Genomic DNA, 19,779 nt, shown 5'->3' on the forward strand with positions numbered 1-19,779 from the left:
TACACTCGTAAGTTTTCTCAGATCACAGTCATATTTTCACCTGGATTGGGAGCCATCCAATGGTATCCTTGAAATACAAAGATCGTTGATCTCTTCTAAAAGCTAAGGCATTTTCAGTTTTTAACCGCTCCAATTCTTCTTGACTGTTCACCACAAAAATCTGGGGCACAGAAAAACAGGTGATTTGTAACCCTTTCCAGAAGTGTTTTGGTTTGTCATGGACTCTAGCTTTGCTGGCTGACATTTGTATCTGCAACTACATAAATAATTGCACAGAAAAATGGTTTGGCTGTTTGCAGAAGCAGAATGGTACCACAATCACAAGCTAGTCCATGTTCTGCTAGACCGTAAGAAGGTTCTTTTGAATTGTAAAAAAGAAATGAGTTTTCAAGAGATAATGGTCTTTCCTGAGGACCTAATTAAGGCTTCAATGACCTTATCTCAAAACGCACAGCCACAGGGAATGACCATGCAAATACTTGTGCATGATCATTACTGCAAAAAATTTCAGATGCTCAAATGTTTAGCTACTGGAACAACTGCAAAATCCATACAGGCATAAGTGCTCTTTGTGGGCTTGCCTATAACTTTATAAGTATGTTCATGGCTATAAAATAAATACTGTATTGATCAGTGTAGCCCTCACTTATCTTTTAATACTTTGTTTAGACCTAATTGGCATTGAAACGCATACACTTTAGTCTAAAGCAAAGTCTTCAGTTAAACAGAAAATAATAGCTCAGAACAGAGAGACTTAGGACGAGCTTCTCTCTACCCAAATTCTTCTAATGTCTCAGTCATTAAAATTGACTGTAAGGGGCATTAGGAAATAATCTATTGTTTCAGCAATTTAATCAAATTAATTTTAGTAAAATTAAAACCATTTTTAAATTAAGAAAAAGTACATAGAATGTTTCTGAGCAAAATGGATTTAGTAACACACTGCCTGAGCCTGATTCCCGCCAGCATTAACAGAATTACCTTTTTTAAAACAAATTACCCTGAAATTTTTACATAGCAGAATATTCCCAGAGCCCCTGACAAAGGCCAGTATCATTAAAGAAGCATTGAATAAAAACGTCTTCAGCTTAAATGAAAGAAAGCAAAGAAATAAAAAGCCAACAAAGAACCGATTCTGTAATTGCACTCAGTAGCTAAAGTCCCAGCCTCAGAGCTCTAATTTCTGTTGAAATCAATGGAAGATTTGTCTTCTCTGAAACTACAGATACTGGTCTTGGAAACCATAAAAGATCTAAAAACCAGAATGAATTATAGTGTCAGAAAAAGAGTTTTGTTTCCTAGCCTTTCTGCTCCTCTGGCAGTGCAAGGACTTTGCAAGCTGAGGAGTAGGTGGTTGCACTGGGGAGCTGCTACGGTAGGAATGAGTGGTTGAAACTGGGTGAATTCCTGTGTTTAGTGCTGGCTGCAATCCTGCTTTGGCAAAGTGGGAACTCCAGCACCCCGGGGTGGGGACATGGAGCACCTTCTCGGGGGCTTCTCCACATGCAGCCTGACAGCAGCCTCCAAGTGGTGCCAGGCAGACTACGGCGCTGCTATGTGGAGATCTAAATGGGATAAAAAGCAACGTAAATCTCATGCTCTTGCAATTTGAGTGAGTAAAACAAAAGAGAGAGGCAAATGGGGAGTGCGGCTCAGCAAGCGCTTCGCTTTCAGAGAAGATGAGGGCAGAAATTTGTGTGGCTTCCCCACCTCTTTGTCATCCTTTTATTCCTGACAACACAAATTGCACTTGATCGTCACCAAAGGAGAGTTCGTAGAAATGCCTGTGGGTTAGTTATATTTTAGGTGGTTACACCACCTTTGTCCCCGTCTTTAAAGATCTAGTATTAAACAGTGCCTGATGGGGAAGAAGGTATAAGGGGTTGTAAGACCTGTACAGAATATTGCAGGCCTTACGCTTTGTCCTAAGTGTTCTCCGTGCCATGAAATATATGATAGGTTTTTACAACAGTGTGCAGTGGGATGTGAGATGCACCTTTACTTCATGTGCATTCTTCTGTCACCTTTAAGTTTTTAGAAATAACTGGGCTATTTGGAATGTAACGTGCACAGGGATGAGCAGCAAAGCTGACAAGATTTGCAGCACACGCACGCCAGTGCACGACCAGCCCGGTTTAAGGAAGAGTGCTGTGAGTACGCACTGGTTCACGCACAACAGCGGCTTTCTGAAGAAGTGGCAGAAAGGCAAGTTAACCGCGGTGCGTTGCCATTCAAAGACGAGCCATCACGCAGCACTCCTCTGGTCCGTGCGGCAGGGCTACGCACGGCGGCTTGTACACAGCAGCAGAAAGGCAGCATTTTCATTGCCGATTAAGTGCTACTGTGCAGAGAATAATAAAGCAGGGCCCAGCTGAAGGAAAAGTACAGAAACAGTATTTACAAAGCCCAAAGAAATCAGAGAGAAAAATTTCTACATCACTTGTCAGCAGCGACTTCTCCTTTAGAGTACTTTGTCCAATCTGCTCATAAAAATACTTTCATGAAGGCTAGGGATTGGGCTATGTAAAGTGTATGTCTACAGACAGGAGCTCAGAAGTCTGACTCCCACGGTTCATGGAGACTTTTTTCGTTCAAGGTAGAGGGCCTGTGTTTTGGCAGAAAGTGCTGTATATGTATATGCTATACTCTTGACCCTGATACTCAATTCTGTAATCATCGTGTTTGCAAACACAAAATATAAGTAAAAAAAAAGAGATGCTTCCTTCACCAGCCTACCTGAAATACATTCCAAATTGACTGAAATAATAAGATCAGATTGTGTATGCATAGTAAGGATGAGGAAAGCATCATCAGATTCAAAAAGAAATTTCTAAAAATGTGCCCCCTACTTACTGGTTTGAGATAGTAGCATTTCAACATCTCAGTTACTGGTTGGATGGCACTGGCTGGATCTCAAAGGTTTTGGGCAGACATACTTTGCCACTATTTGGAAATAATGCATTGCCCACCAGCAGACAACTTCCTTGTTAAATCCAAAATATTAGCAAACATAATATCTCCTATTACAAAAACTACGTAAGAACAGTTGTCATCCTCTCCTAGAAAATCTGCTTACCGCAGGGACTTTTGGATAACTATGTCCAAACACAGATTCCTCATATGGTTGACTATTCACATTTTGTGGGGACCTGCAGAGACATCTCCCTGGAGGCCCTGGAAGTCCTCTTTCCCCTTTTGGTCCTATTGCTAATTGTCCTAGGAAGCAAAATAACAGGTTGCCATGTGATGAAGTTACCATACAAAACATAAACACACCCTTAGTGGAAAAAAATACTGGTCAGGTGAATATGCACTTACATGGATTTTCAGAAATACACATCTTCCAGCAAATCCACTGAGAACTGAAGGAACTCATTATCAGAACCACCAATTCTAGCACTTCAGGAGAAAAGCCAGAGCTTGTATCACATTCATTTTCCTTCAGATCGCTTCTAAAATTTTTCTACCAACTTTATAGAGACTGGCTGTTTGCTTATGACCTCCAGATAAGTGTCAATATGGTTGAAGATATAGAACTCCAGGCCACGATGCATTTGTAAATTACAGCATCTATGCAGTGAGTATAGTGTAAGTAAGTGTTAGATAGCGTCAGTCTTTGTATTATGTCTGCATATGACTTATGCATATATACAGTCAGTTGAGCACTACTATTTCAGAGAGTTCTGTAAAGGAAATCCAGCAAGAAACACAGGAGTGTTACAGATAAAAAAATAAAAATAAAAAAATCTATGGCTTTTTGACTTTCAGACAGTGTCAAGGATGCAGTACTCTGCAGAATTAGAATTATGCGCCATCATGCTAATACTGCAAGCAATGATATCATTACAGCAAGGTCATTTAAAATAAGAATTTATATGTTGGCGTAAAGAGATTGACAAGACTGATACACAGACTTTCCAGGGGTGGAATAAAACCTTTAAAAAGAAATCTCAAGATCTGGCTGCGTTCCCATGGGCATGGTGAAAATTCAACCCCTTTTGAAAATTTTCTAGATAATTTACTCAGGATAAAGATGTTTCATAACGAGAGACATGAGATATATGAAGAGCAGTTGTGATGTAGCCCCCAGGACCTCAGATGTACCATTTCCACAGCACCAGGAGGAAGAGATCACTGATGTAAGCAAGGGAAGAAAAAGGGAAATAAAAATAAAATAAAATAAAATAAAAAGATCAGCTGCAGTAAGAATAGTTGGTGTCCATTTGAGACAAGAATAGTTCCCAACTGTCTTTGCTTTTATTTCTTTTCAAGACTCCTGTTATACTTCAGTAGATAGTAAGATTGGAAAAGGCTTTTCTGAAACACAGTCATTGAATACAGGTCGCATATCATCTTTCACATCTACACTCAGCTTCCCAAGAGAATGAAAGCTGCCCAGAGTTCACGTGCGCTCACAGCTTTGAAGCTGTATGGTTATCAGCAAAGAGCACAGAGACATCTACAAAATCTAGCAAAAGGAGAGAATTTTTTCCTCCCCCCCTTTCCCTCTAACTCCTGTCACTTTCCTTCTCTTTCCTGTTTCCCCCACTGTCACTGGGACTTGAGTCTCATCTGTTTTTCTTTTATGGAGCTTTTCAGGGTGAGTGTATCTTGCCTGATTAGAAATAGCAATCTGTCATTTTAAGTTAGCGTATCTGGAGAAGCAACAGACCTTTGATGATGAAGATTAAGTAGTTCCTCCAAGGCTGCCAGATAGCCTTTCATCCTCCTCATCCAACACATTCCCACAAGGAACCACATGTTTCAGTTTTATTTGAAACATCAAAAGCCATTAGGAAGGCTTCGAAGTAAGGTATAAAATCCCTTACAATGGACAAGGTTTGAATGACCTGCCTTTTGAAGAAATTTCCTCACTCTAAGTGGAGAAGCAAAGCAAGCCCTGCTGCCTATGCAGGCAGATGTGACCAGTCAGGAGGGACTGGTGAGGAGGGACAGTGCCTAGAATTACCTGATCCCCTGCTTACCTGATCCGGAAGGTCCAGGGGGGCCTGGCTGGCCTGACGGACCAGGCCTTCCAGGTGGACCCATGATTCCCACAGGTCCAATGTCTCCCTTTTGTCCCTAGAAGAGAAGAGACACTGTTTGTTAAGCTATTAATAACGTGCAACCTCTCCCCCTCTCCAGTCAGTAGTGTCTTCCCTTTTAAGACAGCAGAAAAAATTGCCAACTGGAACAAGTGCATAGCATGGACTCCAGAGCCATCACCCTGCAGAGAGGTGTGCTGTCCTCTTCCACACGGAGATAGAAAATGGGCTCCTGTTCCCCAAAATGTGAACGGTACCAGTAGATCTGCACTGTGTGGAGTCAGGGACCACCTTGCTCTGACTTCAGTCATTCAATGGCCTTTTTTTAAAGAAATCTTTTCATCCTTGGTAGTTATCTAGGAGGCAGTGCAGCTCAGAGAGAAAGGGCTGGTGGAGCTGAAATAGTGGATCCTGAAAATCATCAGTTGCTGTGTTAATACACAACACGGAAAGAAAGTAGCTTTGACTTCTAGAGCGTAGTTTGACTTTGCAGGGCTGACAGAAAGCAATTAATTCATTTTTATCTCTAAAAAGAGCAATGTCAATACAGTGTCAGCAAGGGTGATGGTTCCCAGGCTTAGGATGCATTTTTTTCAGAAGCATCTAATACTTCTGAACCTAATGCTTTGAGGCAGACATTTTATTTTCAAAAGTACTTCAGGCACCTAGACTCCTGTATCTCTTTGATATCTCCGATCCCCTCAAATATGTTAATAAGTCATTGCAAGGTAAGCTAGGGCTTGGCTGCACAAAGCTTAAGCTAGTGCGTGTTAACTGCTCAGCTGCATGTTGATGAACAATGTCCCTCTGGCCACTCAATCAGAATGCAGTAAATTATCTATGGGAAAGGAGCTTACATACAGTTGCCATGAAAGGCTAATATTCTTTAAAATCAGCTCCCCAGTTAACTTCTTGGGAGCTTGTTTGTGCAGCCATCACCCTAGGCATTTGAAATCTTTATCTTGGAATTGTTCAACACCTTCCTGCTTTTGCTCCTTAACTTAATATTGTCACACATTAAAAATAACTGTATTTATTTTCTTATTCTTATATTATCTGAGGCTTTGATTTCTCAGTTTTACAAAACTGATTCAGATTTCAGAAGAGTACTATACAGCTTGAAGTTTAAATATCTAATTTGCTTTTTATGTAACAACATATATTTTTTAGCATAACAGAAATGATTTGTGCTATGTTAGCTTTCCTTAAATGCCAAAGGAGATGAATTCCTTGAAGACAGTATAATTCCAGGTCAATGTGCACTCACATGTGAATGATGGGCTGTTACAGATCTAATTTCAGAGTAATTAAGCGTACATAGTAATATACACTAAAATAATTCAGTGCTACACAATACGTTGTATCCCATGAATACATTTGGATGTCACATGCACCATTTAACAGAGGAAGGTTATTTTTGCCATGGTCCATAAAGAACTAATTGAATATTTGCTTCGTTTAATTCTATTAGGTTAGCTCTGTGCCATTAAAACACTCCAGGATTTATGTGAATGTCCACGATGCTGATTGCTAATTGCGTCTTACATTATGCAATGTGAGCACATAAAACTGGCAGAGCAAGGTTTGGTAGCCCCTGAAAAAGTTTATGGGAAATCTCTTTTCCCACTGAATAAAGACCTGGCAGAGAAAATCCCATGCCACTTGGACTGAAAGCTACCTGACTTCTGTATCTCTTGTTTTGGAGGAATGATTGCTAAATGCTCTCCTGCTTAGCACAGACAGATTAAACAACGACTGAGGTTTCTATTAAATACCTTTGTCCTGTTTCTTTTCACATGCACCCATTGCACTCAGAGAAGCTTTTCCCATGGACAATATTTATACTCCTTTGCCTTTTCTTTCCAAGTAACATCATCTACTGCCCTAACCTGGTCAATGCTGAAATCCTAACTCGCTCCTTTGCATCAGTTCCTGAGGGCACTTTATCTCTCTGTGAGGGCTCTGAGGCTCTGGCCCAGAGGCCGAGCAGAGTTGAAGAAGTCAATGGGATAATCAAGTCATATCTCAAGCTGGAAGAGGAAGTAACACCTTCCCAATTTAGCTGCTTTCATCTAGGGATGTCAGCTGGATCAAGACGCAGGAAATGGCTCCATGCTGATGGAAACTATCGTCTCAGTTGAACAAACAACTACAGAAGTGCAGCACTTCAGTGCAACCACCAGACCAGCAGAGCTTTCAAATGTCATTTTCAAGTTTTTCGAGGGATTAAAAAAGAAGAAAAAAGATAGCTAGTTCACCTCTTACAGAAAGGGAAACACATTTTTCAAACAGAAATCATGCTGAAATCATTTTCAGAGCATCAGAAAGAGGTTTGTGTCCTGAGGTGTGAGCTTGGAAATTCTAATTTAGGGCCAGACCATAGTTTCTTTCTCACACTGATTGTTGCCTTAAACTATGAAGTGTCTTATGTGACCACTTTTTGATTAAGATACTGTGTAATGAAACAAAACTTCTAAGATGAAATATGAAATCCTTTCAGAAAAGAAAGGATAAAGCATATGCCCAGTGTTGGAATTGATCTGTAGGCACTGTGTCTTCTCCATGCCTTGTGCTATAGAAGGACAATCTGTGCACATGCCTTTTGGCAGGATAGGTGAACACTGTTGGCAAAAATGTTAGAGAGCACACATAAGCTTGTAAAATCTGCTTATTCGAGGACAAAAAATATTTGCACTGGATCACCTAGCAGACTTATACTATACATACATTCCTTATATTTGATGATTTATTATTGGTTCCCTAACATTCAATTTTTAATTTCTCCCCGTGCTGGGTGTTCTTTCAGTTCAGATGCCAGCGGGCAGATTAGAGCAACAGTGAAGCAGGTGAGTGCCTCCCTTTGCAATACTAGATGCAATCAGACTGCAGCTAAGGTGCTTTCAGCTGTGGCTATTAACCACCACATCTACAGGCTCTGGTGTACATTAAAACCAGCATCACTGTAGCCAAAGCAGACTCCTTCACTGTCAGTCATTGGCTCCTCAGTGGTGGCAGTCCAGAGCCCCGATGGCTGGTCTCCTTAGCATCAGGCTGGACTTTGCGAGTGCTTCCCCTCCACTTTTCCCAATACCATTGCTTAAAATAATTACACCAGGAAATATGCAAGTGAAGAGGCATATTTGGTCACCTGAATCGGTAACTACACTAATCTTGCTGCCTTCTTGGAGAATGCTGTGTTAGAGAGGTCAGTACAAAATTTACACACAGTTCACAGTCTGCACAATTTACCCGAAATTCTAAAAAGTCATTTCCACAAGCATAATTATTTTGAACCTAAATAAGAGCCATTTGTCATCGTCCTCCTCCATATCAGATTCCTCACAAGATTACCATTCCTTCAAGTCATTATGTGTTCATCCTGACCTTTCTCAGAGAAGACGAATCTGTCCCTGGCATGCAGTATGATGGTGAGAAGTGTCGTATAAATAAGTCAGACTGACAAATCAATCTTGTATCAGTATTAACAGAGGAAAAGGAAGAATCAGAGAGGATGTTTTAGTACATTAATTCTTTGCAATATGTTTTGGTCACCTCTAAGGCTTTGCAGCTCTGCAGTCTGATCTGTATAAATCATCCCTGGGGCCTGGGCAAAGCCTGACTGAACCAAATTGCATAATGTGGACAGAAAGTGCCCTCAAGCTGGGCCAAGCTGTGAGGTCAGGACCTAAAAGGACACTACATGAACACTTAATGCGTATGTTAGAAAGAAGAAATGTATTAAAGGACTGAGGTTTGGAAGTATAGACCAGTGACTTTCATTGCTGCAGACCACATATTAGTTTGACACATTGCAGTATGTCATTTTTAGTGTAGAAGGTGCTATTGCTGATACACACAAACGATGTCCTTCTTAATAGAAGTAGTACAGTTCTCCATAATGGTGAGCCAGGGAGAAAATTCAGGGACAGCTGGGGACATAGGCAAAGACATGTCCCCTGCAAGAGGCCAAATCTGTCTATCTGCCTAGAGCTGCAGTAACGAGGTTGTTTTTTGTAGCATGCACAGAAAAGCATCAGTGTGTGCAGGAATATATCTAAAAGCTGTGAAGAGTGAGCGAGGAAGTATCCTCCATTCTTCAGTAAAATTGCTTCAATTCCCTCCCTCATTCAGAGCCCCAGAAATCCAGTGTTTCCCTACAAACCTTTATTCTTTCATCTCAGGAACCTATTCTATTGGGGGCTGAAGATGTCTCCTGGACAGGCTGAAAAGTGATGAATTTTGGGTAGCCTCATGTTGCCATTGCAGCCTGTGAATTTGAACAGTCCTGCTCCCCAAGCCAGCTGCAGGGCCAGGGACGTGCAGTGCATACAGCACCGCAGCTGCTCCGTGCACTCCACGCTGTGTCCTGCGCTCTCTGAGAGCTGCACCTCACGCTGACTCCGGGGTCATCACAGACCACCTTGTTGGAGCTACTGTCTGGGAACAGGAACATAACTCAATGTTGCTTAGGATTCAAAGGGGAGAGTTCAGAGTCTCCACAAGTTAGATTCAACCAGTTAGTTACCAGTCTTGGGAAAATGCTACTTTCCTAATGATGTATGGCCAGGGATTTGAATGCTGCAGGCAGAGTTCCAGTCCTAAAATCTAGGTTTTAACTCCTACGCAGTCTGAGCATGCACAAGAAGGTTACAATGCTTCTGCCTGCTCCCACTGTGACAAAATACAAGACACTGCTACAGAACAGAAAGCACAACTACACAAATCAAGGAAAGAGAAAACTACAAGGAAAAGGTCCTACTTGTTTGCCTCGTTTTCCTGGTCTTCCTATAGGTCCTCTGTGTCCTGGTGCTCCAGATTGCCCCTTCGGGCCCATCTCGCCCTTTGTGGGTGTGGAGAAAAGGAAGCAGGATGTTAAGTACAAAAATGCACACTATCTTGGTTATATGTGCCTTATACTACATAGCAGATGGACTGTGCTTTAATTCATATGATTCCTCTAGATCATACTGGCACTGTTTGTTTCTGAGAAACTCACAATTATAATCCAATATTTAAAAATAAAGGCTAAATCAAAAATATCTCTTGCAATTTATCCAAATTTCCCTGAAAATCCTTTTACTAAAGAGGAGGCTAAATGGAGAGATCAGAAGCATACTAGAAGGCTTAGGGTTATTGAGAGAAGCTGGCTAGAAAAATTGTCTAATCCTTTTGACAACAGTTCGCTTTGCTGTTAAGATCTATGAAATAAAATATCTACCAAGAAGAAAGGTGGCTCATTTGCTGATCTCCTATCCTTCTGAGAAGCAATCATTATTTTCTTAGCCTAATTTCAGAGATAGGATATGATTATCCCATAAAACGATCCTCCTTTACAAATTCTATCCATAAAACAAGATAAAAGTTTGAATTATGATTGCTTTTTTGTTGAATGCACAGAAAAGCACCAGAGTGTGCAGGAATATATCTAAAAGCCGCAAAGTGTGAGGGAGATTGGAAGTATCCTGGTTTTCTAGTACAGAATAATGGTGAAATCTAAACTGGTCAGGACTGCCACTGCTATTTATAGTAGTACCATTTTGATTGAGAGTATCATAAAGGAAATGTTTATTAGCTTTGTGTATATAAAGTCAGAACAACTAGGCCAGTCATTAATCTATAATGGAGATTTTGAATATGTTAAATAGGAAAAAGATTACAATTCCAAACCAATGTTCTGGAAACGAGAAAATAACAATATCAAACTGAGCTAAATCACATATTTTTTTTACCTAAGATAAAAAGCCTGAAGTATTGGTCAAGTCCACAGCAAGGTCTCAATGCTTTTATGCTTTCTAACTATAGCGAAAGACATTTCTGAAGCCATTTGTTGACCCTATGCCAGTGCTTAACACAGTTTGCTAATACATCCTGTGCACTTACTTTCTGACCCAGCATTCCAGGGGAACCTATTTCTCCCTAGAAAGGAAAAGGAGAAAAAAAAATCATTAAAATATGTGGAGTGATCTTTGACAAAGACTGGCAGTACTAGTTTAGGCTTTTAAGGAAGAAAAACAAGTGTCATGTACAATCTATAGATATCTGTGAAAACCCTGAGTTGTAATTCAGTGCTGCGGGTAATAGTGCGTAGGTATTACAAGGGAATTTTACTGCAAAGCCCTTGGTATAGTAACAGTGCTCACCTGTGTGGCCTTCCACCATCTGCCTCATCTCCTCTGAGGATGGCACACTGGTTGTGCTTTTGTCTGCATGTCACCCTGTCTTCTGAAAAACCACCAAAGCCTTTCTCCGGGAATGACATGTCTTCACTTATGTCAAGAGGAATTTACTTTCCCTTTTGGAGTTAACAGAACCTCTACGTCACTGATCTCACTTCTTTTTCACAGCAATATAATGTCATCAAGTAGAAACATCTTGGAAAGTTCTCATGGATCTGGACTGCACAGGTTTAGGTTGCCTGGGACCTGGGACTGGGTGTCACAAGTGCAGAGAGGCTGCCCCACATCATATGGGGCCACCTCCCCCCCTTGCCAGCTTGGCCATCCCAGGAACATGCCTCCAGGCTCCCCTCTTCCTTTTAAAAATACTTCAAGTGTTCATTTATCTTAAGCTCAGAGTCATCTTGAAAACAAGAAAAAAGTACCTGGTCTCCTTTGACTCCTTTGTCACCTGTGTCACCTCTGGACCCCTGGGGAGAGATAACAGGGTGATAAAGGCTTAGTTACTACATTGCACATGGAAACAACAAATGTTTATCCTATATGAGCTATTATTTGGAACCATGCAGCATACTGGAATATCTTCAGAGTATGGTAAAAAGCAGATACGCGAAAATGCTTTCTTATTAATTTCATTGACACTACAACAGAATCAAGATTAAGGCTAGTAGAAGAAAGTACACACTCTCCCTGGCTAATTACTCTAAATTTGTGCTTTCTTGGGCATGATATTTCCAAACTTGATCTTTTCTTTTCCTCTGCTGGCTTCATCCAAGTTCAGGTCCGTCTGTATGCCACTACAGTAAACACTATCCCTGTGCCAAAGAATGTACAGCCTAAATAAACCAAAACAATAATTAAGGATTATTATCCCATTTCTACAGATAGGGAATTGTAGGGAGGTGCACTGTAGTAAATTGTTCACAGTAAGACGGGATGTAAGACCTGCTCCTTTAGCATCCCAACATAAGCCTCAAGATTGTGCTCCTTCTCCATACCTGTTTTCATTTTTCTTTAATGGGACCTTTAAACTTCCCTCAATCAAAACTATCTCATTTCTAGAGTTAATTTGTTTACCCAATTGTTTCACAATTGTGAAATTATATGTTATTCTATTATTGTCATACTGACCTTTTCTCCTCTAGTTCCAGGAAAACCCTAGAGGGAATGATAGATATTTTAATGCTCCACATTTTCAGAATTACCCAAGAAGCAAGTTCATATTCTTAAAAGTGAAGAAAAAGTGAAACACAAATAATTAACTTCATCAACTTCTAAATGCAAACAAATGTTTATAGCTTCTAAGAGTGCACTGAAATTGAATTACAAAATATGAATTAAAGGCAAGACAACTCAGCCAATAAGCCAACATGAAAAAGCCAGGTAAAGCCAGCAGGTATGATATTGCTTGTCAAATTTAAACAAGGAGAATAAAATTGTAACTGAACATGAATTAAGCCTTACTCTCCACAACTAATAATCTAAAAATATTTTAGCAATAATTTTCCTCTTCTTATTTTTTCCTTTATAGAAGATATCCTTAAAAGACATTTAAGTCAGCTTCTAATGTGAAGATTACTGTGAAATTTCTCTTTAAGAAACATGCAGCAAACTACAGTACTCATTTCTTGTTTTCAGTGCTTTATTTGAATAAAGCAATTGTACATTTTTTGAAGTTCTGTAAAATATTGTGGCCTCAATTTGCAAAGGCAGAAGCTGTTCTATAGACAAATGCAGATAGTAGGACATCCAGACCAAATCGTGCTTACTATCCAATCAGTACAGAGGTATAGTTTTAACAGAGGACCAAAAGGATCTCCACAATCTTATGAGGTAAGTGAAAAACATTTGAGTCATGAGTTAATGTAGCAGATATAATTAAGAGCTCCAGTTTCTAGGAGGATACAATTATATATGAGTTTTGCTTTTAAAAAGAATTTATGCATTATAATAACTTACACTAAAGCATTTTCATGAAAAGATAAGAACACAGCCAAGCCAAAACAGACAACATAATCTTGCTCGAAGAACAGCATATCTTTTTAGCTGTACTAAAAAAGATATATATTGATAAATGCTTTCTAACAAATTCATGAGGGAAGCAGCTGTCAGCAGAGCATTAGAAACAGATGTCTGAAAATGCAGCGTTTGTTTAACAAACCTTGGAGCCCATTGGTCCTCTTGTACCTGGCAATCCCATCACACCCAAATCTCCCTTTTCACCCTAAAGGGGTCAATAAAGAGAGTTATTGATTGTGGCTCCCTGATGAGATCATATTTGAATGTCTGATAGTTCAATGGTTTTGTGTTGAATACACGAGACAAGTCTGACTTTTACAATGCTTGGTGTAGCACTATAGCAGAAGTCTATATTGCAATTATATTCTGCCCAAGTTCTCTGATACTTTTCCTTCTATTTGCGTTTTCTTGGGTGTGTAACTATGATTCTAACTTGTGCTTGAGTTTTGCCAGAAGCTATTAAAGGGCATTCAAGCAAATTAGCAGCAGTACATCTTTTTCTACTTGAAGCCTCTGCCTGCTGTATCTATGTCACTTCCACTGAGTTACAGAGAAGAAAGGTATTTTGTTGCAAGCCTTATGGCTTGGAGTGACATACTGGTTACTCTCATATTTGACCTGAGACACCGTATGCTTTACAGTGGCTTGGAGCCAGTAAATCACCAAAAGGTTTTGCAACAAATTGTCTGGCTGCTGCCAGTAATTATCTAAGATGAAATACGGAGTAGTTCCTGAAGAAATGCAGCAGCCTTATCCAGCAGAATATGGTTGGCTCTCTTTCTCCTTTGGCTTTCGCTGTCCTAGTGGTGAACAGGATTTTCATATTGGCTGCTGCTTTGGCAGAAGTTCAGAGAAGACTTGAAGAAACAAAGCAGAAGAGATGGGAACTGACTAAGACTAAGTCTAAGAAAGAGTAGACAAGTAAAGAGAACCAGCTGAAGAAATGTAAAGCATGGAGATAGGAATGAGAAGAAAACACAGCTCACTGGAGATTTACAGCAAGATGATGTAAAGAATTGGTGTAGTGAAGATGGATATTGGGAGTTTGGAAAAATCAGAGGAAGAGAAATGAAAGAAGGACACAATCTAGCGAAGCAAGCACAGACACCTGCTGGCTTCCATCCAGCATGGATGGACATCTAGGAAACAGACATATATAAAGATCAGAAGAGCAGAGGAGATGCGGATCAGAGGAGATGGTAAAAGTGGAAGAGTAGGAAGAAAAAACAGCACAAAACTGGGAAGACTCCATAAATAAAACTAGGAGTTATGTAAGGAAAAGGCAAGTGAACCAGTTTTCTGATGGCTCTGTACTCAGACCACGAGGGAACAAGGTAGGAAGCCTTACTTCTGCTCTCACAGCTGCCATGGTGGGAAAACACAGCATATGATGCTTTTAGGGGAGCACTGACTCCCATCTCCTGGCTTAAAGTGAACACAGGCTCCTTTTCAGTACATATATTCCTACTGCTTGCCTGCATTCCCACACACTACAATATGGTGTTCTTCATCTCACGTAGTTGTAATGAGATTAAAGGCCTGCTTTTCTGGAGTGGTTTGAATTCAGAAGTCATCCACTATCATTCTCCAGCAAGAGCTACTGCATCATGCCCTCCGAGATGGTGCCACAACCCTCATGGAGCAAATGAAGAATCACAGATGTGCTGGAAAATGCAGTTTCCAAAGCAAACATCATATGCAATCCTTTTGCCTGTTCAAATAATGGATTGAAGATAAGCAGCTATATCAAATATCCCAGGAAAAATTTCATATACTTTAGCTCCTGTGAAGACCTGTATACCTTTTGCATAAGATAATATTCAGTAAAGGACTGTCCTGTAACTTCTTTCTAATAAATGCAGATGAAGCAACCACTCTGCTATAGTAAAACATGTCCTGCTATTTCTTTTGCTTTTTACTATGAAAAGCCACCAAAATGAATGCTTGCTCATATGACACCGATGCCAAGCCTACAGCAGTAGCAATGGCAAGTTGTAAGGACAGTATTACATGTAAAACTTTTATAGGGACAATCGGGTAAGTCTATGGAACTGTGCTTAAAATATCTGACCAGTATCCAAACAGTCTTAATCCTCTTCCCATGGTGTTTTCCCTTGATCACATGGACACACACAGTTATACTGCCAAGAAGAACACATTCAGGTAAAAGGATAATCATAAAGAGTAGTCATGAACACAATGACTGTTCTGGAAACACTGATTCTTGTGAGTATGGAAGACATCTGTTGCTATCAATGAGTCTTCATGAGACTTGATTTTCAATTTTCCTTTGATGTATTTTAATCAATATAAGAACTGCTAGTGGGGTTAGGCCAAAGATGCAGCATCCTAACCTAGACTGGCCAGATCTTTGCATGGGAGTATAAGAAACAGGACAAGCACAGAATGTCCTGTCCTGTTACAGCATCCTAGTAGACAGTAGTTTAGAAACTTTCTGAGTCAACTTTTGTGTTAAGATCATGACATTTATTAGATTATCCTCTGTGAATTTGCCTAATCCTCTGTGGGTCCTGAAAGAAAATTGTACCCACTCTCTGGGGGGAATGAAAGTGTTTTAATCTTACCTTGGGTCCTACTGGTCCAGGCCATCCAGTTGGTCCTGGCATTCCAGGGACGCCCGGGGGACCTGGTCTACCCTTGAATGGAAAACAACAGTAACTACAAACTCATTTAACATCATTCCAAAACATAGGCCTCCACTGCCATCAGAAGAAATGGGGGGAATACAATCTTTCCACAAAAAGAACTGCAAATACTTATTTACTGTTTTTAATACAAGAAATACTTACAATATTCTATTTACAATAAAGTTTTTATTGATGCTACTGGAGGAAACAGGGATTCCTAGAAATATTAAGTGATAGCTATTCAAATAAATAGATGAAAGGCAGAGGAAATCTACCTGCAGTCAAAATAATCATCCTAAAAACCCAGGTCCTCTCATTTAATACAATCAAAGTCAGAAAGACCTCCACATAATTGTTAGCATGAATCCACTTTACACTAAGAACAGAACCAAAACTTTAAGATATTCTTATTTATTATTATTCTCATTATGAGTATTCTTACATTACTAGTTATACTAGTAATACTATACTAGCCTACTATACTAGTAGTATACTAGTATAGTATAGCTCTTTATCAACTACTTAATTACATAGCTAGCTATATATATATATGTGTGCGTGTGTGTGTATATATATAGGTACTTATTTATTTTAACTACTGTTTGTAAATCATTCTTTGACTAGATCCTAAACTGGTACAGGTTAAGGTACCACACACGCTGCTTTATATTATTGAACAATATGACCCTAGAAATCTGATCATGATATTTGGGGCTAAGAGTGGCCTCACATAAACCACACAGCTTTTAGCAGGAATTTAGCAGTACTGCGTCCAGTTCTGGGCTCCCCAGTCCAAGAGAGACATGGAGCTACTGGAGAGAGTCCAGTGTAGGGCTACGAGGATGATCAGAGGGCTGGAGCATCTGCCCCATGAGGAACGGCTGCGAGAGCTGGGCCTCTGCAGCCTGGGGAGGAGAAGACTGAGGGGGGATCTCATCAATGTGTACGAGTACCTGAAGGGAGGGTGTCAAGGGGACGGGGACAAACTCTTTTCAGTTGTCCCGTGTGACAGGACAAGAGGCAATGGGCAGAAATTGAACCACAGGAAGTTCTGCCTGACCGTGAGGGGGAATTTCTTCCCTGCGAGAGTGACAGAGCACTGGAACAGGTTGCCCAGAGAGGTGGTGGAGTCTCCTTCTCTGGAGATCTTCAAGGCCCACCTGGATGCAACCCTGACTAACATGCTCTAGGTGACCCTGCTGAGCAGGGAGGTTGGACTAGATGATCTCCAGAGGCACCTTCCAACCTTACTGAGTCTATGATTCTGTGATTCTAATTATACTGCTTTATTCCCAGTGTATATCTGGACAACTTCTCTTTTGGGGACTTACTAGTTTTTGTTAGAAAAGTAAGTATTCCAGTGTTGTAGATTTGCACTCTCTTGTACGTGAGTACTCTCTCTGTGATGTTACTGTTTTGAACATTTGAATTTATACAGGGAATATTTTTGTCTACTGTAGGACATTTGCAATTTAGTTTAAAAGAATAATACCTCTTTTTCTTTGTATATTTCACAATAATTTGAATTACTGATTTGTGCTTGCTGTTAAAATCTTTTGTATATTATTAGAACAGCACTTCTTTTCCTGGTTAGTGACCTAACCCCTGCATATCTCTGATTTCATCCTGCATTTCTGTCTTCTTTTAAAATTAATTACATTAAATGGAAGCACTTAGCCACTGAGACAACATATTCTGTTTCATCACACGTAGGGACACATACTTTTGGCAATATATCATGGCTCATATGTCACCCAGCATAGGATTATAGTCAGCATATTGTGTCGGTGCCAAAACTCTGGAAGTGTAATCATTAATGATTATCCCTCCTTCTAGGCTAGTCAGCTGAACCTTGTTTTGCCATTGGAACAGGCAAAAAATTTGATTTTGCTTGGATTTTTTTAACACACTTTTTTTGATAGCTCCTGTATGCTGCTTCCCCTGTCCACAAAGTTATAGTTCAGGTTATTTCCCGCTCTTTTTTAATTTTGTGCTTAGAGCCATACGTTCCAAGGGAATTTATCAAATTTAGACCATCTGCAAGGGCTCTCCAAAGCCCCAGGCCCAGCTTCCCAGCCCTGGGCCCTGAGCTCCCCATCTCACAGCTCTAGTTTCAGTAGAAGCAGTACAAGCAGGTTAAACTTCAACATTAGCTAATTTTTATTCAATTGTTTTCTGAGTTACAGTTGCTATTTATTAGACTGGTGTCTGAGACAGCACCTTATTTCATACCTTTCTTCCTGGCCTGCCAATCTCCCCCTGTCGGAGAAAGGAATATGTTAGTTACATAGACACACATGAAGCACAGCGGCTCATCAGCCAACCCATTTACAAGCAAAACTGGAAATATCTCTGTGTCCAAGACTTTGCTTCCAAGGCAAAACGAGAAGGGCTGATCTAATAGAGCTCCTCAACCTTTCCTGCGTTCTTAGCTCTAGATCTGCACTTCCTTATATATTTAATTACATGCCCAACTTTGGGTACAAAGCTGTTTAAGCCTCCCTATGGAGTAAATGCTTTGCAGGCCTCAGGCTGTAACTAAACATGCAGACTGCTTTTCATAGCTACCTGACCCGTACAGCGTGCATTGCCCAGGCGAGCTCTGCTTCCCCCGTCTCCCTGGGGGACAGGGTTTCCAGGGGCTGTTGCACCAGCACAACCACTCACTCGTGCTTCTGAGCTGCTCCCTTAACGCCCTCTGCAGACATATGCAGTTATCATGAAAAGCCAGAAAAAATATTTTAAGCTTGAAAATGAACAGTGGGAGATGAAGCTTTAAGTTTTAGCCTCGAGTTGATCCACAGCATCCAGTTCAAATTTATGCAAATCCCCACACATCCTTAAGGCCTGCCATTGACCAAGCAGAGCAGAAAAAACCACAATGTGAATCCCTTATCTCTTTCCTTGTCCCATCAAAAACATACCAAACTCCTTAACAACAGGTACTTACTTTCTCCCCTTTTGGTCCCATTATACCAGGAATTCCTTGTGGACCCTAGGGAGAAAAGTGAATGTTGTTATCAAATTATTTTGGGAAGAAATTGTGGGCTGTTGCCTTCCCTTGGCTCGTGGACCTAGATGTGTCTCCTGGGACTGGTGTGAACGCATGAGGTCGAGGTGCCTGGACATGATGTTTCCATGTTGCATCTAAATGCTAGAGCTGTGTCACTGCTGATGGCAGGCTGCACAGTTGTACTGACATAAAAAGTCATTTTCTAGACAACGAAAACTAGCAAGAGAAAGAGCTGAGGGCAAAGGAAAGCTGATAAGTTATTGGAAACTTGAGGAATTAGTGACTGTGGGGACATGGAGACATGGTGTCAACTGGCAAAGGAACCAGAGACCAGCTCAGCTAAAGGGAGGATAAGGGACACGTCATAAAATGTATGGGATGGGCTGCAATGCACTACACGGAGAATTGTGACTGCTCCTGAATCTTTTGTCTAAAAATATAAAAAATGCTGTAATGAATTTATTGGCATCCTGAATAAGACTTCATAACCCTTTTCCTGTCCTTGTCCCCACTTCTTTCCCACTTGGTTACAACACTTCTTCCATACGTTATCCTGGGCAGAGAAAGTGGCTGTGAAGGCTAGGGGCTGGTCGTACCTCACCTACAACATTTTATAGGCATGTGGAGAACTTCTCAGTACCACTGACTTTTTTTGCAGAAAAATGGGATCAAAATGCCAAAATCCACCTCTGAACATTATTTTGAAAATTCTTTTCCCAAATCACGTTTCATTTGCCTTTTCATAAAAATAGCAAAACACTCCCAAACATTTCTTGCTTTGTGTATTTTTCTACATTTATGAATGACATTTTCCACAGAGTAATAACTGTAAAATCGAGATTCTGTTCTCTGAAATACAATTACCATTACTACTGCTG

The 19,779-nt window shown here is 40.4% G+C and overlaps 1 protein-coding gene across 1 annotated transcript in view; it reads right to left on the bottom strand.

The window, feature by feature from the left end:
* COLQ (collagen like tail subunit of asymmetric acetylcholinesterase) overlaps positions 1-19,779 on the bottom strand; it is a 46,331-nt gene that overhangs the window by 6,449 nt on the left and 20,103 nt on the right. Inside the window, exons 4-14 of the mRNA XM_062567828.1 lie at positions 18,839-18,883; positions 18,121-18,147; positions 15,826-15,897; positions 13,383-13,445; positions 12,353-12,379; positions 11,647-11,691; positions 10,926-10,961; positions 9,805-9,885; positions 4,986-5,082; positions 3,077-3,216; positions 41-160 (exon numbers count right to left, since the gene is read on the bottom strand). Of these exons, the coding sequence (XP_062423812.1) occupies positions 41-160; positions 3,077-3,216; positions 4,986-5,082; positions 9,805-9,885; positions 10,926-10,961; positions 11,647-11,691; positions 12,353-12,379; positions 13,383-13,445; positions 15,826-15,897; positions 18,121-18,147; positions 18,839-18,883 (753 nt within the window). The remainder of the gene's footprint in view (positions 1-40; positions 161-3,076; positions 3,217-4,985; positions 5,083-9,804; positions 9,886-10,925; positions 10,962-11,646; positions 11,692-12,352; positions 12,380-13,382; positions 13,446-15,825; positions 15,898-18,120; positions 18,148-18,838; positions 18,884-19,779) is intronic.

This window comes from Rhea pennata, chromosome 2 (assembly GCF_028389875.1).
Source record: "Rhea pennata isolate bPtePen1 chromosome 2, bPtePen1.pri, whole genome shotgun sequence".
NCBI classification, from domain to species: domain Eukaryota; kingdom Metazoa; phylum Chordata; class Aves; order Rheiformes; family Rheidae; genus Rhea; species Rhea pennata.